The sequence below is a fragment of the Pleurodeles waltl genome, unplaced genomic scaffold, assembly GCF_031143425.1.
Source record: "Pleurodeles waltl isolate 20211129_DDA unplaced genomic scaffold, aPleWal1.hap1.20221129 scaffold_208, whole genome shotgun sequence".
In the NCBI taxonomy this organism is placed as follows: domain Eukaryota; kingdom Metazoa; phylum Chordata; class Amphibia; order Caudata; family Salamandridae; genus Pleurodeles; species Pleurodeles waltl.
The window spans coordinates 138,317-164,813 of record NW_027149914.1 but is presented as its reverse complement, the minus strand read 5'-3'; the positions used below and the strand labels follow the sequence as shown (position 1 = coordinate 164,813).

Here is a 26,497-nt window from a genome sequence, read left to right as displayed (position 1 = left end):
GAGAGGCCTTTACTGCTGAGGAGAGTAAAACGCATCTTGAGTAGGCACTGCGGGTATCACCCACCTTTACACTGCTTTGAAGCCACTAAAATGGTGTTGCTATTCTTAAAATAAAAGTTATAGAATGGAAACCTGGCAGAAAAGCAACAGCCCTGCAGCCCAAGCGAGCTCACTTGGGTTTGCCAATGCTTGTTCCTTCTCCATTCTTGTAACTGGTTGTATAGTAGTTTAATTATATTTTTGCCTTCGTCGTTATGTTTCATTTAGCGCTTAGGTAGCTTATGGGAACATTTAAACATAACACTGTTATTGCAAGAGTAACATCTGGAACCTGAGGTGCCGCACATGGGATATGAGGCGCTGCAGATGTGCAGTAACCATGTTGTGTCACTTGTGTGTATGTTTCTAGGACAATATCACAGAGGCCGGTATGAGAGGGTGTGAGATATTTACACTACAGACCTTTATTCCTTGATGCACAGGGAGATAAAGGGCCAGATGTAGCAAAAAAGCAAATTGCGACTTGCAATTTGCGAGTCCGTGCAACTCGCAATTTGCAAGGCGCAATTTGGTATGCAGAAAGGTGTCTCAGACACCTACTGCAACTCGCAATGGGGTCGCAAAGACCCGCCTAATTAATATTAATGAGGTGGGTCGCAGTTTGCGACCCCATTGCGAGTATGGGCACTCACGGGGATGGTGGCCTGCTGGAGACAGCAGACCTCCATGTCCGTGACTGCTTTTTAATAAAGCAGTTTTTTTTTTCTATCTGCAGCCTGTTTTCCTTAAAGGAAAACGAGCTGCATTTAGAAAAAAAAACCGAAACCTTTTGTTTCGGTATTTTTCAGAGCAGGCAGTGGTCCATAGGACCACTATCTGCTCTGAAAAAATATTTTTGTTTCGATTCACAAAGGGGAAGGGGTGCCATGGGGACCCCTTCCCGTTTGTGACTGGGTTACCATCCACTTCAAGTGGATGGTAACTCGATTTCACTTGCGACCGCGAAAATTGCATAGCGTTGCGAGACGCAAATAGGAAGGTAACACCCCTTCCTATTTGCGAGTCGGAAATGCATTTTGCGAGTCGGATCCGCCTCGCAAAATGCATTTCTGCATCACGGACAGGCTTTTGCGCCTCGCAAACTGCGTTTTTCGCCGTTTGCGAGGCGCAAATCCTTTCCTACATCTGGCCCAAAGTGAGAGGTCCCAGGCTACAGGGGTTTGTTGGTCAAGTGCTGAATCCAGGATCAGGGTTCAGTGTATCCCTTCCTGTGGCTTGGCATGAAACTCAACTGACGCATGTAGTTGACATGTTGAGGTAATGTCATCAGTGACCTGGGCAGCAACGGTGCATGCTTGATGGGAGCTGTTGACAAAAACAGGAGTCAGGGCAAGGAGAGGAGAGAGCATGTTTTAATGCACAATACTGGAGCATCAAATGGTACTTCCATGTATTAATCAGTGCACTTAAGAGACATTTAGAAAGCATTTCTAGCCCGAGAAGCTCATTAACTGTATCCTGAACACATGACTGTGTCTGGAAAGGTGCAGCTGATGGCTTTAGATTTCAGTTATATATCAGTTATGAGATGTTTAGCGTCCGGGGGGGAGTGTTGGTGTTATTTAGATGCCTCAGGGTCACTTCCTCAGCTGCAGTGTGTTCATCCTGGTTGCCAAGGAAACGTCTGGGACGCTGGAGGTGTTTCCCTCTGTCTACCACAGTACCTTAGCGAATATGTTCCACAGCGCCGCCCCGACGTCTCCCAGCGTTTCCAGGACAAAATCCGCACCTGTACTTAAGGCATCCTTTATCCATCCCATGACGCTCTGCTTCGCCTCTTCCCGTGCATCCGGCAGCTCTTCACTAGTTCTCCCAGATCTGCGCCTCTCTTCTCTGATCTCCTGCTCCCGCCTCCGGATCTCCTTCTCCGCCCTCTCAAACGTTTTATTGATGTAGTGGGAGCCTCCGTTGTACTTCACCATCCTGTGGACCATGGAGATCAGCGCCCCCACCTGCTGCTCCCTCCCTGCAGCCCGGTTGTTGAAGCCCAGGTAGCGCCCCCCGCAGGCCCGGATCAGCTCTCCTAGCTTATCTGAGTCTCGGATGAAGTCTTCCAGGGAAATTTCATCATGTTCCAGGTCATCCATCCGTGTGAACAGCACCAGCATGTACCTCGGGGCCTCCTCCCCGAACAGAGCCTGGATGGCCCGGACGGCCTCCGCCTCCTCTGGGGTGAAGCGGCTGGCATGAATCACCAGCACAATGGCGTGGGGGCCGGGGGCCGACATCACCACGCACTTACCGATCTCATGAACAATGACTGAATGTGGAATCTGGGGGTCAAACAGTCCGGGGGTGTCTATGACAGTGATCTTCTGCCCGTTCTTCTTACGGGAGCCTTCACTGCATTTACTTGTCACTGCGTTAGCAGACGGTTTCGACTTAAATCCACTCCTCCCCAGGATGGTGTTTCCGGCCGCACTTTTCCCCGCTCCCGTCTTCCCGACCAGGACCATCCTCAGCTCCGGAGTCACTGTGAGGAGGAGAGAGCACAGGTCACACACATATCAGAGAGCGCAGGTCACACACAGATCAGAGAGCACAGGTCACACACAGGTTACACATAAGCTACACACATGTTGTAAAAGGCTGGCCTGGTTTACAGTGAGAACCTTGTGGTACTTACACCCTGTGCCAGGTCCAGTTATCCCTTATTAGTATAATAGAGGTGTTTCTAGCAGCTTAGGCTGATAGAAGGTAGCTATGGAAAAGCAGCTTAGGCTGAACTAGGAGACATGCAAAGCTCCTACTATACCACTAGTGTCACTTGCACAATATCATAAGAAAACACAATACACAGATATACTAAAAATAAAGGTACTTTATTTTTATGACAATATGCCAAAAGTATCTCAGTGAGTACCCTCAGTATGAGGATAGCAAATATACACAAGATATATGTACACAATACCAAAATATGCAGTAATAGAAAAAGGAAGTAATGCAAGCAATGTACAGTCACAATAGATTTCAATGAGAGCACATAGGTATAGGGGCAACACAAACCATATACTCCAAAAGTGGAATGCGAACCACGAATGGACCCCAAACCTATGTGACCTTGTAGAGGGTCGCTGGGACTATTAGAAAATAGTAAGGGTTAGAAAAATAGCCCACCCCAAGACCCTGAAAAGAAGGTGTAAAGTGCATCTAAGTTCCCCAAAGAGCACAGAAGTCGTGATAGGGGAATTCTGCAAGAAACACCAACACCAGCAATGCAACAAAGGTGGATTTCCAGACGAGGGTACCTGTGGAACAAGGGGACCAAGTCCAAAAGTCACGATTAAGTCGGGAGTGGGCAGATGCCCAGGAAATGTCAGCTGTGGGTGCAAAGAAGCTGCCACCGGATGGTAGAAGCTGTGGATTCTGCAAGAACGAACAGGACTAGGAACTTCCCCTTTGGAGGATGGATGTCCCACGTCGTGAAAAAGCTTGCAGAGCTGTTCCCACGCAGAAAGACTGCAAACAAGCCTTGCTAGCTGCAAGGGTCGCGGTTAGGGTTTTTGGATGCTGATGTGGCCCAGGAGGGACCAGGATGTCGCCAATTGCGTGAGGAGACAGAGGAGGCGCCCAGCAAGACAAGGAGCCCTCTCAGAAGCAGGCAGCACCCGCAGAAGTGCCAGAAGAGGCACTACGAAGACGAGTGAACCGGAGCTCACCCGAAGTCACAAAAGAAGATCCCACGACGCCGGAGGACAACTCAGGAGGTTGTGCACTGCAGGTTAGAGTGTCGGGGACCCAGGCTTGGCTGTGCACAAAGGAAATCCTGGAAGAGTGCACAGGAGCCAGAGCAGCTGCAAATCACACAGTACCCAGAAATGCAGTCTAGTGTGGTGAGGCAAGGACTTACCTCCACCAAACTTGGACTGAAGAGTCACTGGACTGTGGGAGTCACTTGGACAGAGTTGCTGAGTTCCAGGGACCAGGCTCGTTGTGCTGAGAGGGGACCCAGAGGACCGGTGATGCAGTCTTTTGGTACCTGCGGTTGCAGGGGGAAGATTCCGTCAACCCACGGGAGATTTCTTCAGAGCTTCTAGTGCAGAGAGGAGGCAGACTACCTCCACAGCATGCACCACCAGGAAAAAGTCGAGAAGGCGGGCGTATCAGCGATACAAGGTTGCAGTAGTCGTCTTTGCTACTTTGTTGTGGTTTTGCAGGCATCCAGAGCAGTCAGCGGTCGATTCCTTGGCAGAAGGTGAAGAGAGAGATGCAGAGGAACTCTGATGAGCTCTTGCATTCGTTATCTAAAGAATTCCTCAAAGCAGAGACCATAAATAGCCAGAAAAGGAGGTTTGGCTACTTAGGAAGGAGGATAGGCTAGCAACACAGGTAAGAGCCTATCAGAAGGAGTCTCTGACGTCACCTGCTGGCATTGGCCACTCAGAGCAGTCCAGTGTGCCAGCAGCACCTCTGTTTCCAAGATGGCAGAGGTCTGCAGCACACTGGAGGAGCTCTGGGCACCTCCCAGGGGAGGTGCAGGTCAGGGGAGTGGTCACTCCCCTTTCCTTTGTCCAGTTTCGCGCCAGAGCAGGGGCTAAGGGGTCCCTGAACCGGTGTAGACTGGCTTATGCAGAATTGGGCACATCTGTGCCCAAGAAAGCATTTCCAGAGGCTGGGGGAGGCTACTCATCCCCTGCCTTCACACCATTTTCCAAAGGGAGAGGGTGTCACACCCTCTCTCAGAGGAAGTTCTTTGTTCTGCCATCCTGGGCCAGGCCTGGCTGGACCCCAGGAGGGCAGATGCCTGTCTGAGGGGTTGGCAGCAGCAGCAGCTGCAGTGAAACCCCAGGAAGGGCAGTTTGGCAGTACCAGGGTCTGTGCTACAGACCACTGGGATCATGGGATTGTGCCAACTATGCCAGGATGGCATAGAGGGGGCAATTCCATGATCATAGACATGTTACATGGCTGTATTCGGAGTTACCATTGTGAAGCTACATATAGGTAGTGACCTATATGTAGTGCACGCGTGTAATGGTGTCCCCGCACTCACAAAGTTCAGGGAATTGGCTCTGAACAATGTGGGGGCACCTTGGCTAGTGCCAGGGTGCCCTCACACTAAGTAACTTTGCACCTAACCTTTACCAGGTAAAGGTTAGACATACAGGTGACTTATAAGTTACTTAAGTGCAGTGTAAAATGGCTGTGAAATAACGTGGACGTTATTTCACTCAGGCTGCAGTGGCAGGCCTGTGTAAGAATTGTCAGAGCTCCCTATGGGTGGCAAAAGAAATGCTGCAGCCTATAGGGATCTCCTGGAACCCCAATACCCTGGGTACCTCAGTACCATATACTAGGGAATTATAAGGGTGTTCCAGTAAGCCAATGTAAATTGGTAAAAATGGTCATTAGCCTGTCAGTGACAATTTGGAAAGAAATGAGAGAGCATAACCACTGAGGTTCTGGTTAGCAGAGCCTCAGTGAGACAGTTAGTCACTACACAGGTAACACATTCAGGCACACTTATGAGCACTGGGGCCCTGGGTTACCCATAATCATGCCTTTGAGAGTTTAATTAAATCTCTCCACCAGTCCATTTGTTTGTGGATGATAGGGTGTTGTGAACTTGTACGTTACACCACACTCCTTCCACATGGCCTTTAAGTATGCAGACATGAAATTGCTTCCTCTGTCTGATACTACTTCCTTTGGGAAGCCCACCCTGGAAAATATTCCCAGGAGGGCCTTTGCCACTGCAGGTGCTGTAGTGGTCCTTAAAGGAATAGCTTCAGGATATCTTGTGGCATGGTCCACTACCACTAAGATAAACCTATTGCCTGAAGCAGTAGGAGGGTCAAGGGGGCCAACTACGTCAACCCCTACCCTTTCAAAGGGAACCCCAACCACAGGCAGTGGGATAAGGGGTGCCTTTGGGGTGCCACCTGTCTTGCCACTGGCTTGACAGGTTTCACAGGACTTACAAAATTCCTTTGTGTCCTCAGACATCCTAGGCCAATGAAACAGGGGAACAAGCCTGTCCCAAGTTTTCATTTGTCCTAGGTGCCCAGCTAAGGGAATGTCATGTGCCAGTGTTAGGAGGAACTTTCTGTACTCCTGAGGAATCACTAATCTCCTGGCAGCTCCAGGTTTAGGATCCCTATGCTCGGTGTACAAGAGGTTGTCCTCCCAGTAAACTCTGTGAGAGTCACTGACATCCCCATTAGCCTGTTTGACAGCTTGCTGTCTGAGACCCTCTAATGTGGGACAGGTTTGCTGTGCCACACTCAGCTCCTCTCTGGCAGGCCCCCCTTCACCCAAAAGCTCAGCAGTGTCTGCTTCCAGCTCCTCTGGTGTAGGTTCTGCACAGGGAGGGAATTCTTCTTCCTCAGAAGTAGAATCCACTGTAGAGGGAGGGATAGTAGGAAGTGGTTTGCTTCTACTAGCCCTAGCTTTAGGGAGCACTTGGTCCATTGTTCCAGGATCCAAGCTTCCCTGTCCTTTTTGCTTTTTGGCCTGAGCCCTTGTCAAAGCAAAAATATGCCCTGGGATGCCCAGCATTGCTGCATGGGCCTCCAACTCCACATCTGACCAAGCTGATGTCTCCAAATCATTCCCTAATAGACAGTCTACAGGTAAATCTGAAGCTACCACAACTTTCTTTGGACCAGTTACCCCCCCCCAGTTGAGATTTACAACAGCCATGGGGTGGCTTTGTGTTATGTTGTGAGCATCGGTTACTTGGTACTGGTGTCCAAGTATGTGTTGTTCAGGGTGCACCAGTTTCTCAATCACCATTGTGACACTGGCACCTGTGTCCCTGTAGGCCTGGACCTCAACACCATTTATTAGGGTTAGTTGCTTGTACTTCTCCAAGTTATGGGGGCAAGAAACCAAAGTGGCTAAATCAATAGCCCCTTCAGAGACTAAAGTAGCCTCTGTGGTCTCCCTAATCAGACCAACCCCAACTAAATTACCAAAAGTGAGCCCAGCTACTCCCTTGGATTGGCTATTAGTAGGTTTGCTCCCACCACCACTGCAATTAGTAGGGACACTAGGTGTAGCAGTAGGGGTTGTAGTGGTAGGAGCTGTGGTGCCTTTCTTTGGACAACTGGGATCTGTTGTCCAATGTCCTTTTATTTTACATAAATAGCACCATGGTTTCTTTTCCTTGTTCTGATTAAAGGAGGATTTGGGCCCACCACCCCCACCAGAGTGTTTTTGTGGGCCTGATGAAGACTCATTTTTAGATTTGTCCCCACCCTTGTCAGAAGACTTACCATCCTTCTTTTTGTTGCCATCTTTGTCACCCCCTGTATGAACTTTTCTGTTCACTCTTGTTCTGACCCATTTGTCTGCCTTCTTTCCCAATTCTTGGGGAGAGGTCAGATCAGAGTCCACCAAGTACTGGTGCAACAAATCAGACACACAATTATTAAGAATATGCTCTCTCAGGATCAAGTTATACAGGCTGTCATAATCAGTAACTTTACTGCCATGTAACCACCCCTCCAAGGCCTTCACTGAATGGTCAATAAAATCAACCCAGTCTTGTGAAGACTCCTTTTTGGTCTCTCTGAACTTTATCCTGTACTGTTCAGTGGTTAAGCCATAACCATCCAGGAGTGCATTCTTAAGAACTGTAAAATTATTGGCATCACTTTCTTTCACAGTAAGGAGTCTATCCCTACCCTTTCCACTAAATGATAGCCATAGGATAGCAGCCCACTGCCTTTGAGGGACATCCTGTACAACACAGGCCCTCTCAAGTGCAGCAAACCACTTGTTAATGTCATCCCCCTCCTTATAAGGGGGAACTATCTTGTGCAGATTCCTGGAATCATGCTCTTTTGCAGGATGACTATGGGGAATACTGCTGCTGCCACCATGGGTATCTAAACCCAACTTCTGTCTTTCCTTCTCTAATTCAAAAGACTGTCTATCCAAATCCAGCTGTTGCTTTTTAAGCTTCAGTCTGGTTTGTTCCACCCTCAACTTATTGAGTTCCCTCTCTAACATTCTGTCATCAGGGTTGGTGGGAGGGACATTTCTAGAAACAGAGCTATGATGGGAATGAACAGAAGGAGACCTGTCCCTTACAGAAGCCACCCTAACAGCTTGGTTTACAGAAACATTACTACCAGTATGGTGAGAATAAATGCTTTTCCTATGATGTGAGACAACACTATTTATATGGTGTGGCTCATCATCATTACCATCTATGCTAGATTGTCTAGTAATGGGCAGGCTAGGAAGTTTCTTTCCTGAATCTTCTCCTGGGGGAGTCCCTGAATCAGATTGGGAACTATTAGGTACTTTTTCAACAGATGAGGCACCTATGGCCTTATCCTGTTCTCTAAGCATGTTAAGTAACAGTTCCAAGGAAGGATTCTTCCCTACACTCAAACCTCTCTCTTTACAGAGACTCCTTGCTCTTTTCCAGCTAAGGTTGTCATATGCAAGTTTGGACAGATCAACACTTTGGCCTGTGCCAGACATTTTTTAGAGAGAGTTAAAGTGATAGAAAAAGAGAAAAAAGTTTTCAGAACTTTTTGGAAAGACAGAAAAAAACTTTTTAAACTTTTAAGAACTTTTTGAAAGTTTAGAAGTACTTTTCAGCACTTAGAAAAGAGTGAAAAGAGGAAATGCAGAACTTTTTGGCTATGTGTATATACACTGACCTTGTTTTGTATATTTTTCTCTTATGAAAAGTACAATGACAAGAGTGGTAAGTAGTCTCAAGCACTTATCCCACCACTGCACAACCAATGTAGGAGGCTGGACTGGCTTGTAGTGAGTACCAAGGGGTACTTGCACCTTGCACCAGGCCCAGTTATCCCTTATTAGTGTATAGGGTGTATAGCAGCTTAGGCTGATAGATAATGGTAGCTTAGCAGAGCAGCTTAGGCTGAACTAGGAGACGTGTGAAGCTACTACAGTACCACTTAGTGTCATATGCACAATATCATAAGAAAACACAATACACAGTTATACTAAAAATAAAGGTACTTTATTTTTATGACAATATGCCAAAGTATCTTAGAGTGTACCCTCAGTGAGAGGATAGGAAATATACACAAGATATATATACACAATAGCAAAAATATGCAGTATAGTCTTAGAAAACAGTGCAAACAATGTATAGTTACAATAGGATGCAATGGGGAAACATAGGGATAGGGGCAACACAAACCATATACTCCAAAAGTGGAATGCGAACCACGAATGGACCCCAAACCTATGTGACCTTGTAGAGGGTCGCTGGGACTATTAGAAAATAGTGAGAGTTAGAAAAATAACCCTCCCCAAGACCCTGAAAAGTGAGTGCAAAGTGCACTAAAGTTCCCCAAAGGACAATGGAGTCGTGTTAGAGGAATAATGCAGGAAAGACACAAACCAGCAATGCAACAACTGTGGATTTCCAATCTAGGGTACCTGTGGAACAAGGGGACCAAGTCCAAAAGTCACAAGCAAGTCGGAGATGGGCAGATGCCCAGGAAATGCCAGCTGCGGGTGCAAAGAAGCTTCTACTGGACAGAAGAAGCTGAGGTTTCTGCAGGAACGAAAAGGGCTAGAGACTTCCCCTTTGGTGGAGGGATCCCTCTCGCCGTGGAGAGTCGTGCAGAAGTGTTTTCCCGCCGAAAGGACGCCAACAAGTCTTGCTAGGCGCAAATCGTGCGTTTGGCGTTTTTGGACACTGCTGGGGCCCAGGAGGGACCAGGAGGTCGCAAATTGGACCTGAAGAGAGAGGGGACGTCGAGCAAGACAAAGAGCCCTCACTGAAGCAGGTAGCACCCACAAAGGATTTCCGCCGGAAGTGCACAGGGGCCGGAGTAGCTGCAAAGTCGCGGTTCCCAGCAATGCAGACCAGCGAGGTGAGGCAAGGACTTACCTCCACCAAACTTGGGCTGAAGAGTCACTGGACTGTGGGGGTCACTTGGACAGAGTCGCTGGATTCGAGGGACCTCGCTCGTCGTGCTGAGAGGAGACCCAAGGGACCGGTAATGCAGCTTTTTGGTGCCTGCGGTTGCAGGGGGAAGATTCCGTCGACCCACGGGAGATTTCTTCGGAGCTTCTGGTGCAGAGAGGAGGCAGACTACCCCCACAGCATGCACAAGCAGGAAAACAGTCGAGAAGGCGGCAGGATCAGCGTTACAGAGTTGCAGTTGTCGTCTTTGCTACTATGTTGCAGGTTTGCAGGCTTCCAGCGCGGTCAGCAGTCGTTTCCTTATCAGAAGGTGAAGAGGGAGATGCAGAGGAACTCGGATGAGCTCTTGCATTCGTTATCTAAAGTTTCCCCAGAGACAGAGACCCTAAATAGCCAGAAAAGAGGGTTTGGCTACTTAGGAGAGAGGATAGGCTACTAACACCTGAAGGAGCCTATCAGCAGGAGTCTCTGACGTCACCTGGTGGCACTGGCCACTCAGAGCAGTCCAGTGTGCCAGCAGCACCTCTGTTTCCAAGATGGCAGAGGTCTGGAGCACACTGGAGGAGCTCTGGACACCTCCCAGGGGAGGTGCAGGTCAGGGGAGTGGTCACTCCCCTTTCCTTTGTCCAGTTTCGCGCCAGAGCAGGGGCTAAGAGGTCCCTAAACCGGTGTAGACTGGCTTATGCAGAATTGGGCACATCTGTGCCCAAGAAAGCATTTCCAGAGGCTGGGGGAGGCTACTCCTCCCCTGCCTTCACACCATTTTCCAAAGGGAGAGGGTGTCACACCCTCTCTCAGAGGAAGTTCTTTGTTCTGCCATCCTGGGCCAGGCCTGGCTGGACCCCAGGAGGGCAGATGCCTGTCTGAGGGGTTGGCAGCAGCAGCAGCTGCAGTGAAACCCCAGGAAGGGCAGTTTGGCAGTACCAGGGTCTGTGCTACAGACCACTGGGATCATGGGATTGTGCCAACTATGCCAGGATGGCATAGAGGGGGCAATTCCATGATCATAGACATGTTACATGGCCATATTCAGAGTTACCATTGTGAAGCTACATATAGGTAGTGACCTATATGTAGTGCACGCGTGTAATGGTGTCCCCGCACTCACAAAGTTCAGGGAATTGGCTCTGAACAATGTGGGGGCACCTTGGCTAGTGCCAGGGTGCCCTCACACTAAGTAACTTTGCACCTAACCTTTACCAGGTAAAGGTTAGACATATAGGTGACTTATAAGTTACTTAAGTGCAGTGTAAAATGGCTGTGAAATAACGTGGACGTTATTTCACTCAGGCTGCAGTGGCAGGCCTGTGTAAGAATTGTCAGAGCTCCCTATGGGTGGCAAAAGAAATGCTGCAGCCCATAGGGATCTCCAGGAACCCCAATACCCTGGGTACCTCAGTACCATATACTAGGGAATTATAAGGGTGTTCCAGTAAGCCAATGTAAATTGGTAAAAATGGTCACTAGCCTGTCAGTGACAATTTGGAAAGAAATGAGAGAGCATAACCACTGAGGTTCTGGTTAGCAGAGCCTCAGTGAGACAGTTAGTCACTACACAGGTAACACATTCAGGCACACTTATGAGCACTGGGGCCCTGGGTTACCAGGGTCCCAGTGACACATACAACTAAAACAACATATATACAGTGAAAAATGGGGGTAACATGCCAGGCAAGATGGTACTTTCCTACACTGGGGGAGGCTACTCCTCCCCTGCCTTCACACCATTTTCCAAAGGGAGAGGGTGTAACACCCTCTCTCAGAGGAAGTCCTTTGTTCTGCCATCCTGGGCCAGGCCTGGCTGGACCCCAGGAGGGAAGATGCCTGTCTGAGGGGTTGGCAGCAGCAGCAGCTGCAGTGAAACCCCAGGAAGGGCAGTTTGGCAGTACCAGGGTCTGTGCTACAGACCACTGGGATCATGGGATTGTGCCAACTATGCCAGGATGGCATAGAGGGGGCAATTCCATGATCATAGACATGTTACATGGCCATATTCGGAGTTACTATTGTGAAGCTACATATAGGTAGTGACCTATATGTAGTGCACGCGTGTAATGGTGTCCCCGCACTCACAAAGTCCGGGGAATTGGCCCTGAACAATGTGGGGGCACCTTGGCTAGTGCCAGGGTGCCCTCACACTAAGTAACTTTGCACCTAACCTTTACCAGGTAAAGGTTAGACATATAGGTGACTTATAAGTTACTTAAGTGCAGTGTAAAATAGCTGTGAAATAACGTGGACGTTATTTCACTCAGGCTGCAGTGGCAGGCCTGTGTAAGAATTGTCAGAGCTCCCTATGGGTGGCAAAAGAAATGCTGCAGCCTATAGGGATCTCCTGGAACCCCAATACCCTGGGTACCTCAGTACCATATACTAGGGAATTATAAGGGTGTTCCAGTAAGCCAATATAAATTGGTAAAATTGGTAACTAGCCTGTTAGTGACAATTTGAAAGATATGAGAGAGCATAACCACTGAGGTTCTGGTTAGCAGAGCCTCAGTGAGACAGTTAGGCACCACACAGGGAACACATACATATAGGCCACAACCTTATGAGCACTGGGGTCCTGACTAGCAGGGTCCCAGTGACACATAACAAACATACTGAAAACATAGGGTTTTCACTATGAGCACTGGGCCCTGGCTAGCAGGATCCCAGTGAGACAGTGAAAACACCCTGACATACACTCACAAACAGGCCAAAAGTGGGGGTAACAAGGCTAGAAAGAGGCTACTTTCTCACACAACCCCCCCCCAAACGAAGGACAATAAGGCTAACCTTGGCCAGTTGAGACTTTATTGTCTAAGTGGTGATAAGTAGAGAGTAGCTCTGCAATAGACAGGTTGCTCCCTTTATCATCCACTATATGGTTACTTCCCTGTGGGGATGTAAACCACCCTGTTTGAAGTTTTATAGCTAAGCAACAATGTGAAGATGTATTTTCAGAGTTTCTATCAGTAAGTTTTAGTTTAGAGCAGTGGGAATTATCCACTGAACCTATGTGTAATGATGGAAATGCCAGACAGGGATGCTGTCTCAGTAAAGCCATAGCTGGGCAAAAACTTTGTCCATATGGCTGGAAGAGAGAACAGGGATGCTGTTTCTCTTGAGTTGGAGCAGGGCAGGGATGCTGTCCTATCAGCTCCACACTAGGGCAGGGATGCTGTCCTAAGTGTTGTGAGGCAGTGCAGAGTTTCTGCACTAAAGTTTCTCTGGGAGGGTTGGAGGGATGCTCCATGTTAACTAAAAGGGTGCTCTTTCTGTCACCAATGTTAGTTATCCCACAGAGAGGTACTTCTACCTCAGGGAGTACAGTTTTGCAAACTGATGATTCCCTAGGAACAGGTGCCACCCCAGGAGAGGTTTCTCCCACCACAGGAATGGTATCCTGAATGGTAGGGTGGTTAGGGGATACTGTGATACCCCTTTTACCTGTTGTTGGAGAGGGATCCTGAGTTTTCAGGCCTTCTCTCCTTTGCTTTTTCATTTGAGTAGAAATGAGAGGGAACAATTCCTCAGGGATGCCCAGCATGGCTGCATGGGCATAAAACTCTACATCAGCCCAACCTGAGGCCTCTAGGTCATTACCTAAGAGACAGTCTACAGGTAAGCTAGGTGATACCACCACCTGCTTAGGGCCAGTAACTCCACCCCAACTAAACTGAATTATAGCTAAGGGAAGAAACTTAGTGGAGTTATGGACATCAATAATCTTATACTGTTGTCCAATGATGTGTTGATCAGGGTGCACTAGGTTTTCAGTCACCAAAGTGATACTGGCACCTGTGTCCCTGTAGGCCAAGGCCTCAACACCATTTATTGAAACTGTCTGCCTGTACTTATCCATTGTAAGGGGACAAGCAGCCAGTATGGCAAGGCCAATGCCACTAGGTGTGACAGAAACTGTCTTGGGACTGACTACCCCAGTTTCTATGATGGACCCATAAGTGAACCCAACTACACCCTTTGCTTGACTGTTGCCAGCAGTCCCACCACTAGTACCACTACTGCTAGGGGCACTAGAGCTTGATGTATTAGTGGTGGTAGGCTCAGGGGGTTTACCTGGACAGGACTTATCCCCTGGCCTATGGCCTCTGTTTTTACACACAAAGCACCAAGGCTTTTTAATGTGTGTGGGTTGAGAAGAAGAGGAAGAATTTGTTTTATCCCCACCCTCTGAAGAGTGTTTAAGATTTGAAGTGGGATCTTTGGTTTTACCCTTATCCCCATGCTTATCTTGAGGTTTTTCACCATCTTTCTTCTTATTGCCATCTTTGTCACCCCCTGTATGAACTTTTCTGTTCACCCTTGTTCTGACCCATTTGTCTGCCTTCTTTCCTAATTCTTGGGGAGAGGTCAGATCAGAGTCTACCAGGTACTGGTGCAACAAATCAGACACACAATTATTAAGTATATGCTCTCTCAGGATTGTGTTATACAGGCTTTCATAATCAGTAACTTTTACAGCCATGTAACCACCCCTCCAAGGCCTTCACTGAATGGTCAATGAAATCAACCCAGTCTTGTGAAGACTCCTTTTTGGTCTCTCTGAACTTTATCCTGTACTGTTCAGTGGTTAAACCATAACCATCCAGGAGTGCATTCTTAAGAACTTGGAAATTATTAGCATCATTTTCTTTCACAGTAAGGAGCCTATCCCTACCTTTTCCACTAAATGATAGCCATAGGGTAGCAGCCCACTGCCTTTGAGGGACATCCTGTACAACACAGGCCCTCTCAAGTGCAGCAAACCACTTGTTAATGTCATCCCCCTCCTTGTAAGGGGGAACTATCTTGTGCAGATTCCTGGAATCATGCTCTTTTGCAGGATGACTATGGGGAATACTGCTGCTGCCACCATGGGTTTCTAAACCCAGTTTCTGTCTCTCCCTCTCTACTTCTAAAGTCTGTCTATCCAGATCCAGCTGTTGCTTCTTGAGCTTCAGTCTGGTTTGTTCCACTCTCAATCTATTGAGCTCCCTTTCTAACAATCTGTCATCAGGGTGGGTGGGAGGGACATTCCTTGAAACAGAAGTATGGTGAGAATGGACAGAAGGAGACCTGTCCCTTACAGAAGCCACCCTAACAGCTTGGCTAACAGAAACATCACTACCAGTATGGTGAGAATAAATGCTTTTGCTATGATGTGAGACAACACTATTTATATGGTGTGGCTCATCATCATTACCAACTATGCTAGACTGTCTAGTAATGGGCAGGCTAGGAAGTTTCTTTCCTGAATCTTTTCCTGGGGGAGTCCCTGGATCAGATTGAGAACCATTAGCTACTTTTTCTACAGATGGGGCACTTATGGCCTTATCCTGTACTCTAAGCATGTTAATTAACAGTTCTAAGGAAGGATTTTTCCCTACACTCAAACCTCTCTCTATGCAGAGATTCCTTGCTCCTTTCCAGCTAAGGTGATCATATGCAAGTTTGGACAGATCAACATTTTGGCCTGTGCCAGACATTTTTAGAGAGAGTTAAAGTGATAGTAAAAGATAAAAAGTTTGTCAGAGCTTTTAGAAAGACAGAGAAAAAAACTTTTTAAACTTTTTAGAACTTTTTAGAAAGTTAGAACTACTTTTCAGCACTTAGAAAAGAGTGAAAAGAGGAAATGCAAAACTTTTTGGCTATGTGTATATACACTGACCTTGTTTTGTATATTTTTCTCTTATGAAAAGTACAATGACAAGAGTGGTAAGTAGTCTCAAAGCACTTATCCCACCGCTGCACAACCAATGTAGGAGGCTGGACTGGCTTGTAGTGAGTACCAAGGGGTACTTGCACCTTGCACCAGGCCCAGTTATCCCTTATTAGTGTATAGGGTGTCTAGCAGCTTAGGCTGATAGATAATGGTAGCTTAGCAGAGCAGCTTAGGCTGAACTAGGAGACGTGTGAAGCTACTACAGTACCACAAGTGTCACTTTTACAATACCATAAGAAAACACAATACACAGTTATACTAAAAATAAAGGTACTTTATTTTTATGACAATATGCCAAAGTATCTTAGAGTGTACCCTCAGTGAGAGGATAGGAAATATACACAAGATATATATACACAATAGCAAAAATATGCAGTATAGTCTTAGAAAACAGTGCAAACAATGTATAGTTACAATAGGATGCAATGGGGAAACACAGGGATAGGGGCAACACAAACCATATACTCCAAAAGTGGAATGCGAACCACGAATGGACCCCAAACCTATGTGACCTTGTAGAGGGTCGCTGGGACTATTAGAAAATAGTGAGAGTTAGAAAAATAACCCTCCCAAGACCCTGAAAAGTGAGTGCAAAGTGCACTAAAGTTCCCCTAAGGACAAAGGAGTCGTGTTAGAGGAATAATGCAGGAAAGACACAAACCAGCAATGCAACAACTGTGGATTTCCAATCTAGGGTACCTGTGGAACAAGGGGACCAAGTCCAAAAGTCACAAGCAAGTCGGAGATGGGCAGATGCCCAGGAAATGCCAGCTGCGGGTGCAAAGAAGCTTCTACTGGACAGAAGAAGCTGAGGTTTCTGCAGGAACGAAAAGGGCTAGAGACTTCCCCTTTGGTGGACGGATCCCTCTCTCCGTGGAGAGTCGTGCAGAAGAGTTTTCCCGCCGAAAGAACGCCAACAAACCTTACTAGCTGCAAATCGTACGGTTAGCGTTTTTGAACGCTGCTGAGGCCCAGGAGGGACCAGGAGGTCACAAATTGGACCAGCAGAGAGAGGGGACGTCGAGCAAGACAAGGAGCCCTCTCTGAAGCAGGTAGCTCCCGGAGAAGTGCCAGAAACAGGCACTACAAGGATGCGTGAAATGGTGCTCGCCGAAGTTGCACAAAGGAGTCCCACGTCGCCGGAGACCAACTTAGAAAGTCGTGCAATGCAGGTTAGAGTGCCGTGGACCCAGGCTTGGCTGTGCACAAAGGATTTCTGCCGGAAGTGCACAGGGGCCGGAGTAGCTGCAAAAGTCGCAGTTCCCAGCAATGCAGCCCAGCGAGGTGAGGCAAGGACTTACCTCCACCAAACTTGGACTGAAGAGTCACTGGACTGTGCGGGTCACTTGGACAGAGTCGCTGGATTCGAGGGACCTCGCTCGTCGTGCTGAGAGGAGACCCAAGGGACCGGTAATGCAGCTTTTTGGTGCCTGCGGTTGCAGGGGGAAGATTCCGTCGACCCACGGGAGATTTCTTTGGAGCTTCTGGTGCAGAGAGGAGGCAGACTACCCCCACAGCATGCACAAGCAGGAAAACAGTCGAGAAGGCGGCAGGATCAGCGTTACAGAGTTGCAGTAGTCGTCTTTGCAACTATGTTGCAGGTTTGCGGCTTCCAGCGCGGTCAGCAGTCGATTCCTTATCAGAAGGTGAAGAGAGAGATGCAGAGGAACTCGGATGAGCTCTTGCATTCGTTATCTAAAGTTTCCCCAGAGACAGAGACCCTAAATAGCCAGAAAAGAGGGTTTGGCTTCCTAGGAGAGAGGATAGGCTACTAACACCTGAAGGAGCCTATCAGCAGGAGTCTCTGACATCACCTGGTGGCACTGGCCACTCAGAGCAGTCCAGTGTGCCAGCAGCACCTCTGTTTCCAAGATGGCAGAGGTCTGGAGCACACTGGAGGAGCTCTGGACACCTCCCAGGGGAGGTGCAGGTCAGGGGAGTGGTCGCTCCCCTTTCCTTTGTCCAGTTTCGCGCCAGAGCAGGGGCTAAGAGGTCCCTGAACCGGTGTAGACTGGCTTATGCAGAATTGGGCACATCTGTGCCCAACAAAGCATTTCCAGAGGCTGGGGGAGGCTACTCCTCCCCTGCCTTCACACCATTTTCCAAAGGGAGAGGGTGTCACACCCTCTCTCAGAGGAAGTTCTTTGTTCTGCCATCCTGGGCCAGGCCTGGCTTGACCCCAGGAGGGCAGATGCCTGTGTGAGGGGTTGGCAGCAGCAGCAGCTGCAGTGAAACCCCAGGAAGGGCAGTTTGGCAGTACCAGGGTCTGTGCTACAGACCACTGGGATCATGGAATTGTACCAACAATGCCAGGATGGCATAGAGGGGGCAATTCCATGATCTTAGACATGTTACATGGCCATATTCGGAGTTACCATTGTGAAGCTACACATAGGTATTGACCTATGTGTAGTGCACGCGTGTAATGGTGTCCCCACACTCACCAAGTCCGGGGAATTTGCCATGAACAATGTGGGAGCACCTTGGCTAGTGCCAGGGTGCCCACACACTAAGTAACTTTGCACCTAACCTTTACTAAGTAAAGGTTAGACATATAGGTGACTTATAAGTTACTTAAGTGCAGTGAAAATGGCTGTGAAATAATGTGTGCATTATTTCACTCAGGCTGCAGTGGCAGGCCTGTGTAAGAATTGTCAGAGCTCCCTATGGGTGGCAAAAGAAATGCTGCAGCCCATAGGGATCTCCTGGAACCCCAATACCCTGGGTACCTCAGTACCATATACTAGGGAATTATAAGGGTGTTCCAGTATGCCAATGTGAATTGGTGAAATTGGTTACTAGCCTGTTAGTGACAATTTGGAAAGAAATGAGAGAGCATAACCACTGAGGTTCTGGATAGCAGAGCCTCAGTGAGACAGTTAGTCATCAATCAATAAATCAATCACTGCATTTGTAAAGCGCGCTACATACCCGCAAGTGTCTCAAGGCGCTGGGGAGGGGGGGTGCTACTGGTCGAAGAGCCAGGTCTTGAGGAGTCTTCTGAAGGCCAGCAGGTCCTGGGTCTGTCGTAGGATGGTGGGGAGAGTGTTCCAGGTCTTGGCGGCGAAGTAGGAGAAGGATCTGCCGCCGGCGGTGGTTTTTCAGATGCGGGGGACTGTGGCGAGGGTGAGGTTGGCTGAGCGGAGGCTTCGGGTGGGGGTGTGGAAGCTGAGTCGGTTGTTGAGGTAGGTGGGTCCGGTGTTGTGCAGTGCTTTGTGTGCGTGGATCAGGAGCTTCAAGGTGATCCTTTTGTTGACGGGGAGCCAGTGCAGGCCTCTCAGGTGGAGTGTGATGTGGCTGCAGCGGGGGACATCGAGGATGAGTCGGGCCGAGGCGTTCTGGATGCGTTGGAGTCGTCTCAGGAGCTTGTTTGTAGTTCCTGAGTAGAGGGCGTTCCTGTAGTCGAGTCTGTTGGTGATGAGGGCCTGGGTAATGGTTTTTCTCGTGTCGAGGTAGATCCATTTGAAGATCCTGCGGAGCGTACGGAGGGTGTTGAAGCAGGACGCGGAGACGGCGTTGACTTGCCTGGTCATGGAGAGAGTGGAGTCGAGGATGACCCCCAGGTTGCATGCGTGGTCCGTGGGTTCCGGGGCTGTGCCTAGTGACGTGGGCCACCAAGAGTCGTCCCAGGCTGATGGGGTGGGTCCTAGAATGAGGACCTCCGTCTTGTCTGAGTTCAGCTTCAGTCTGCTGTCCTTCATCCAGTCGGCTATGGCCTTCATTCCTCGGTGGAGGTTAGCTTTGGCGGTGTGGGGATCTTCGGTGAGGGATAAGATCAGCTGGGTGTCGTCGGCGTAGGAGATGATGTTGAGGTTGTGTTGTCGTGCGACGTGGGCGAGGGGGGCCATGTAGATATTGAACAGTGTCTGGCTGAGGGAGGATCCCTGTGGGATGCCGCGGATGATCTCAGTGGTTTTGGAGCGGAAGGGTGGGAGGCGGACGCTCTGGGTTCTGCCGGAGAGGAAGGATGTGGTCCAGGCCAGGGCCTTCTCTTGGATACCGGCATCATGAAGGCGTGCTAATAGGGTGCAGTGGCAGACCGCTTCAAAGGCTGCTGGTAGGTCCCGGAGGATGAGGGCGGCTGTTTCTCCTTTGTCCATCAGGGTCCGGATGTCGTCAGTGGCGGCGATGAGGGCGGTCTCGGTGCTGTGGTTACTGCGAAAACCAGATTGGGACGGGTCCAGGATGTTGTTGACTTCGAGGTAGCGGGTCAGCTGTTTGGTGACAATCTTCTCGGTCACTTTTGCCGGAAAGGGAGCAGGGAGATGGGACGGAAGTTCTTGAGGTCCTTGGGGTCTGCCTTGGGCTTCTTCAGAAGGGCGTTGATCTCGGCGTGCTTCCAGCTTTCTGGGAAGGTTGCTGTCTCGAAGGAACAGTTGATTGTTTTCCGGAGGTGGGGCGCAATGGCTGCGCTGGCTTTGTTGAAGACGTGGTGAGGGCAGGGGTCAGATGGGGATCCGGAGTGGATGGAGTTCATGGTTTTGATGGTGTCTTCGTCGCTGACGCTGGACCAGGCGGTCAGGCAACTGGTGCGAGTGGTAGTCGCAGGGGTGGTGGACTCGGTGGTGGGTGCGGGGGGGTCAGGGTTGAAGCTGTCGTGGATGTCGGTGATCTTGCGGTGGAAGAAGGTGGCCAGGGAGTCGCACAGGTCTTGAGATGGCGGGATGTCGTTGGTGATGGAGCTGGGGTTGGAGAGTTCTTTCACGATGCTGAAGAGCTCTTTGGTGTTGTGTGCGTTGTTGTCTAGGCGGTCCTTGAAGGCAGTCTTCTTGGCGGTCCTGATGAGTTGGTGATGTCTGCGGGTGGCGCTCTTGAGGGCTGTGTGGTTGTCTGGTGTTCGGTCGTGGAGCCATTTCTTCTCCAGCTTCCGACAGATGTGCTTGGAGATCCGGAGGTCCTCGGTGAACCAGGCGGCTTTCTTGTTGGTTGTAAAGGTCTTGAGAGGGGCGAGGGTGTTGGCGCAGTCGTTGATCCACTGTGTGAGGTTGGTCGCGGCAGTGTCTGGGTCGGTGGGGTCGGTGGGTGGTCTCAGGGCGAGGGCGGTAGTCAGTTGGTCCCCGGTGACCTTGCCCCAGCAGCGGCGTGGTAGCTGTTGGGTGCGGTGGTGTGTGGTGGGTTTTCTGAAGGTGAAGTGGACGCACCTGTGGTCGGTCCAGTGTGGTTCGGTGGTGTGGTTCAAGGAGACGTGGGGGCTTGCGGAGAAGATGGGGTCGAGCGTGTGTCCAGCGGTGTGAGTGGGTGTCGTTACTAGCTGTTTGAGTCCGAGGTTGGCGAGGTTGTCGATCAGGGCGGTGGAGTTGGCGTCGTTGTTGTTCTCGAGGTGGAAGTTCAGGTCCCCGAGGAGGATGTAGTCCGTGGAAGCGAGGGGGTGGGTACTGATGAGGTCAGCGATGGTGTCACTGAACTGTGGGCGGGGTCCGGGAGGTCTGTAGATGAGAGTTCCTCTGAGGGTGGTGTTGGGGTCGGTGTGGATCTGGAAGAGCATGTGCTCGGCGGTGGTGAGGGTGTCATCGGTGTTCGTTGAGATTTTGATGGAGTCTTTGTGGATGATGGCGATTCCTCCTTCCACTCTGTTAGTGCGGTCTCTGTGGGAGATCTTGTAGCCCTGTGGGATGGCTATGGCAATGTCTGGTGATGAGGTGGCGTTCAGCCAGGTCTCCGTCAGGAAGGCGACGTCAGGGGCAGTGGAGTATAGGAGGTCCCAAAGTTCGATGGCGTGCTTGCGAGCGGAGCGGGTGTTGAGGAGGATGCAGCGGAGGTGGTTGGGTTCTCTGGCTGGTGGTGTTGAGGGTTGGATGCTGGTGAATCTGCAGTTCCGGCAGGTGAAAGGCCCCTGGGTGCGTTTCGGGGTGGCCCGGTAGCAGGGGTGGTCTCGTCTGGTGTTGAGTGCATGGAGGGTGCTTGCGTCGTAGTGCAGTCTGGTGTTGCGGGGGTGCGGGTTCCAGGGGTTCTGGTGCTGGGTGCAGTCCAGGCGTGGACGGGCGCAGACGGGCTTGCATTAGGTGCGCCTTTGGCGCGCCCGCTGCGCGCCCGCTTCGCAGCCTCCATATGAGGGCAGAGGGAGGGAGGAGCAGCTGGGAGGTGGGAGCGGGGCGGCCAATGGGAGTGAAGGGGGCGGGGCAGCAGGGGCTCAGCAGCAAGGGAAAAACCCCGGGAAAAAACCCAGGGGAAAACCCGGGGAAAAAACGGCGGGAAAAGACGGCGGGAGAGGGACAACAGAGCACAGGGGTACAGAAAGCAAAACACAGGGGCACAGAATGAAAAAAACAAGTGGCACAGAAGCACAAGCTCAGGGGAATAGAGAAAAGGGAGCGAGTAGTCAGGCGGCAAAAGCGGCAACGGAGGTTCAACCCACAGGGGGCTGCGTGGCAGATGGGGCGGAGCGACCTGCCTGGTGACAGTCATAACACAGGTAACACATTCAGGCACACTTATGAGCACTGGGGCCCTGGCTGGCAGGGTCCCAGTGACACATACAACTAAAACAACATATATACAGTGAAAAATGGGGGTAACATGCCAGGCAAGATGGTACTTTCCTACAGTGTGTGTGTGTGTGTGTCTGTGTGTGGGTGTGTGCTTTCGCCTGCCACTATGTTAGAGCTTCCTGTTTTTACTGTTAAGCTCTCATGAGCCATGTGAATTTTATATACATTTTAAAACCAAGATCATCAGAATTGGTTAAGTACTTTTCAAGATATGAATTTTTGAAGTTTAAGAAAAATAGGGCCTAATTCTGAGTCTGACGGGCGGCGGAGGCCGCCCGCCAGACTTCCCCCCTCCGAAATACCGCTCCGCGGTCGAAAGACCGCGGAGGGTATTCCGAGTTTTCCCCTGGGCTGGCGGGCGGTCTTCGCAAGACCGCCCGCCAGCCCAGGGGAAAACTCCCTTCCCACGATGACGCCGGCTCGTAATAGAGCCGGCGGAGTGGGAAGGTGCGACGGGTGCAGTTGCACCCGTCGCGTATTTCAGTGTCTGCTTTGCAGACACTGAAATACTTTTAGGGGCCCTCTTACGGGGGCCCCTGCCGTGCCCATGCCATAGGCATGGGCACGGCAGGGGCCCCCAGGGGCCCCGTGACTCCCCCTCCCGCCATCCGGTTCCCGGCGGGAGAACCGCCAGGAACTGGATGGCGGGAGGGGGAGTCGGAATCCTCCATGGCTGCGGAGCGCGCTCCGCAGCCATGGAGGATTCCTACGAGCGGCGGAAAGTCAGCGGGAGACCGCTGCCTTTCCGCGTCTGACCGCGGCTAAACCGCCGCGGTCAGAATGCTCGTAGGAGCACCGCCAGCCTGTTGGCGGTGCTCCCGTGGTCGGTGGCCCTGGCGGCCACCGACCGCCAGGGTCGGAATGACCCGCATAGTCTTTCTGTGCGTAATTATGCACTATAGGAATCAATGGAGAATAACCTTTAAAAATACACAGACAATCAAACAGTTGGTTTACCAAGTTCTTCTTTCGCAGGTTGGTTGAGGCCATCGTTGGGCACACTGTGCCAGCTGGACAAGTCCAGGCGGCTCCTGGTTCCGGTGGGAGCAGAGGGAAAAGTTCTCTGGAGCTGGTGCATTCCACTGCGAGGGACCATATGGAAACACACTGTACAGGTGAGTTTAAAGGTGAATCCTGGGGTCAACTTGGAGTGTTGAGTTTGCAAAGGGTAGCGGACCCTTAGGGCACACAGGTTCTTTGGTGCAGGGCACAGGGTGGCTGCATACAGAGTGAATCAGTGATCCAGGAGCTGTGTGCAAGGATGCCCTTGGAAGCAGGAGGTACGTTGGTTCAAGGGTTATTTGCAGGCCAACAGGCGGCACTCTGGTGGGAGGTCCGGGTTGTTTCTGAAGTCCCTCGGCTGGGGCTTCATCTTGGTCCTTTTTCAGCCCTGGGTAGGCTGTACTTCCTGATGTTCGACTTGGGCTGACCAATACCACAGGTCTTGGCATGGTTTGGCCGATGGAAGTCGCAGTGCCACCAAATTTGGCACACTGGCAGAGTTTGTCCTTGCGATCGTCAAGATGTTCATCATAAAGTCATGACATGTTATGACCCTATTTAGTTGCAATGGTAATAAAGAGTTTAGCTGAGCCTTCTGGCTTGCAGGCTTGTACCCCCGTCACCTAGTGACTTTTAACCTACTTAGATTGCTCTGTTTTAGCACATTTATTTATTTATTTCTTCCAAGATGGCTGCTATGTTTATAGTTAGTGAAATGTTTTGATTTTACGTTATCAGTGCCAGTCTGTGAAGGCATCACTACCATTGTCAAAGTTAAGCAAGATAAGTAGGTATTCACATCATGTCCCTTTCCCACTTTCGTGTGAAAGGAACATAATGTACTTTTAAAGGGAATTGTTTATATAATTGCTGCCACAAGCATGCCTCCTTATCTATTGTTTGGGAACATACCTGCATCAGGGGTCCTACAAGATCTGTATGAATACATCTCACGCAGACAGGGTTACCAGAGGAATTCCTACCAGATGACATCTATGCTGCCTTGATGCAGACCAAGCCTTTGTGTCCCTGCGGAGTCTGCTCTAAAGACCTCATTCCAAGGTAACAAGGGTTGGGGGGCTCTTCTAAAGGACATGGTACTGGCAGATTAGTTTTACCACAACTAGCTCTCTTTAGGTTAGAGGTCAGTTTCTCCATGCTAGGATTTTAGGGATATTTTGTCAACATCAGGACAGTGCGTGCTCTGCGGGCGACTAAAATGCAAAAACCCAGTCCTTATGCAAAGGCATAATTCATGCATTATGTTTATTTGCAGTTTGTTAACCTTTCGCATTGCACAGGTTTACCTTGAAAACCACTATTAATGATGTTTGCAATAACTGTTCGTTTGCAAGGTATAGCTGAGGGCTTACCGAGTGTGTCAGGGTGTGGTCCCTTTCTAGGACCTTCTAGAAGCTTTCCCTGCCGTATGACTGGGTGTGGTTTGTGGGCTGGGCTTGACTCTATATAAGGGAGCCAGCCCAGCTCCACGTGCTCATTATTCAGAGGTCCCGGTGCAGAGCAGCAGCAACTTCCCTGAGCTCCTGTTCCGGAGGCCTACAATGATATTTCCAGGCCTGCCCTCATTATATTGACGATCCTTTAGCAGGGCGGTAAGGTGGAGGTCGGGCTGGGTCCCCGACCCCCGTTTTCAAAGGCATTTGAGTTTTTGGGCCTAGTTGTGAAATTCCTTGTGTGAGTGATTGTGTTTTCATGACATTTACATATTTTTGTTTTGAATCGGCTGTGTGCGCGATTCATTTCTGGCCTATGATTCTTCACATTCAGATCGGCAACAGTGTGCGCGATCATTTCATGATATTTGCGTTGTGTATTTCGAATCTGCAAGGTGCGCAATTCATTTCCTGGCATTTAACCTTCACATTCAGATCGGCAACAGTGTTCACAATCATTTCATGATATTTGCATTGTGTACTTCAAATCGGCAAGGTGAGCTATTCCTTTCCTGGCATTTAACATTGACATTCAGATCAGCAACAGTGTGTGTGATCATTTCATGATATTTGCATTGTGTATTTCAAATCGGCAAGGTATGCGATTCATTTCCTGGCATTTAACCTTGACATTCAGATCGGCAACAGTGTGCACAATCATTTTATGATATTTGCGTTGTGTATTTCGAATCGGCAAGGTGCGCGATTCATTTCCTGGCATTTAACCTTGACATTCAGATCGGCAGCAGTGTGCGCGATCATTTCTTAGCATTTGCATATTCTTGTTTGAATCGGCAACAGTGTGCGCGATTCATTTCTGACATAAAAACTCCTGCCATCCAGATCTGCAGTTCGAGCAATCATTTCATGACGTTAGCATTGTGAAACTTCGAATCGGCAGCAAGGTGCACAATTCTTTTCTGGCAGTAAACTCTTGATTTTCAGATCGGCTGTGCGCGCAATCTTTTCTTGGTATTGAATACTTTGGTGTGCTGTGTTTGTGAGGTGCACACATTTATCCTGAGCTTTTCGTTTTCTTGAAATGCTTAATTCAAAGTGTGGCATTCTTTGTGCTAATTAAGCTCCAAGTACATTTCCTGTTGTTTTTTCATGGAATGTTCAGATAGCCTTTGTCCTCCTGTAAAAATGCAATGTTTATTCTGAAACTATTTTGAAGAAGGTTCTTGTATTCTAGACAGTATATGATATTTCCTGAAAAGCTCAAATGAAACATTGTATTAACCCATTCTTGATTTTTCCAGGTACCTAGATTTCTTGTGAGACCTATTGCTCATGTGATAAAAGGGTACTCTCTGTTTAACCACAACTCCCCTGAGATATCGAACTTTGAGTCCATGCGTAAGGGCTGCCAGAAATCACCTTTTACTGTTCGGGTTTTTGGTGAGGTACTGCTTGTGAGCTGGGAAGGTTGGGCCGTCAGTTCCGACTTGTTGTAGGATTGGTTTAGTTGCCTACAAACAAAAGTGCTGTCATTCCTACACCAGCAGTCTTGCCTAGAGCAAGAGTCCAACTACGACACGTGTTTGGATTTATTTTTCCACTGCCTATTATTGAACCTTTGATTCATACCATACCTGCAGCCATTTCTTCACCTTTTGCTCTGTGTCTCTCCTTTCTTGTATGTAGCTTTCTTCTATCTGTTTCCTTAGGTCTATAAAATAATTTGAAAATGTAATTACGATTAACAAAAATATGTCAAGAATTACATTGTGAAAGAAGTTTACATAATGTCTGGCACTGATAATTGGCTCCTCCAGAGCACAGGCAGGCATCTGTAATCTTATCCATTAAACTACACACACATTTGCTGAAGTTTTGTTTTACAACAAATAAGTATGAAAAAGTGCCAATGATGTTTGTAATTGTACACTTCACTGCCAGCACAGGCTAAATGAAGTAA

At 49.3% G+C, this 26,497-nt stretch overlaps 1 protein-coding gene across 2 annotated transcripts; it reads right to left on the bottom strand.

The window, feature by feature from the left end:
* Positions 1–1,400: 1,400 nt before the first annotated feature.
* Positions 1,401–26,242, bottom strand: LOC138274913 (GTPase IMAP family member 9-like). 2 transcript variants are annotated; one of them, XM_069219024.1, is made up of 2 exons: positions 26,172–26,242; positions 1,401–2,533 (listed from the first exon to the last, which is right to left on the bottom strand). In XM_069219024.1, the coding sequence occupies exons 1-2, from the start codon at positions 26,179–26,181 to the stop codon at positions 1,713–1,715; spliced, it is 831 nt and encodes a 276-aa protein (XP_069075125.1). In that variant the 5' UTR covers positions 26,182–26,242; the 3' UTR covers positions 1,401–1,712. The 2 variants fall into 2 exon arrangements, with proteins under 2 accessions (XP_069075125.1, XP_069075126.1); XM_069219025.1 differs by having other exon boundaries at positions 26,190–26,242.
* Positions 26,243–26,497: the final 255 nt, after the last annotated feature.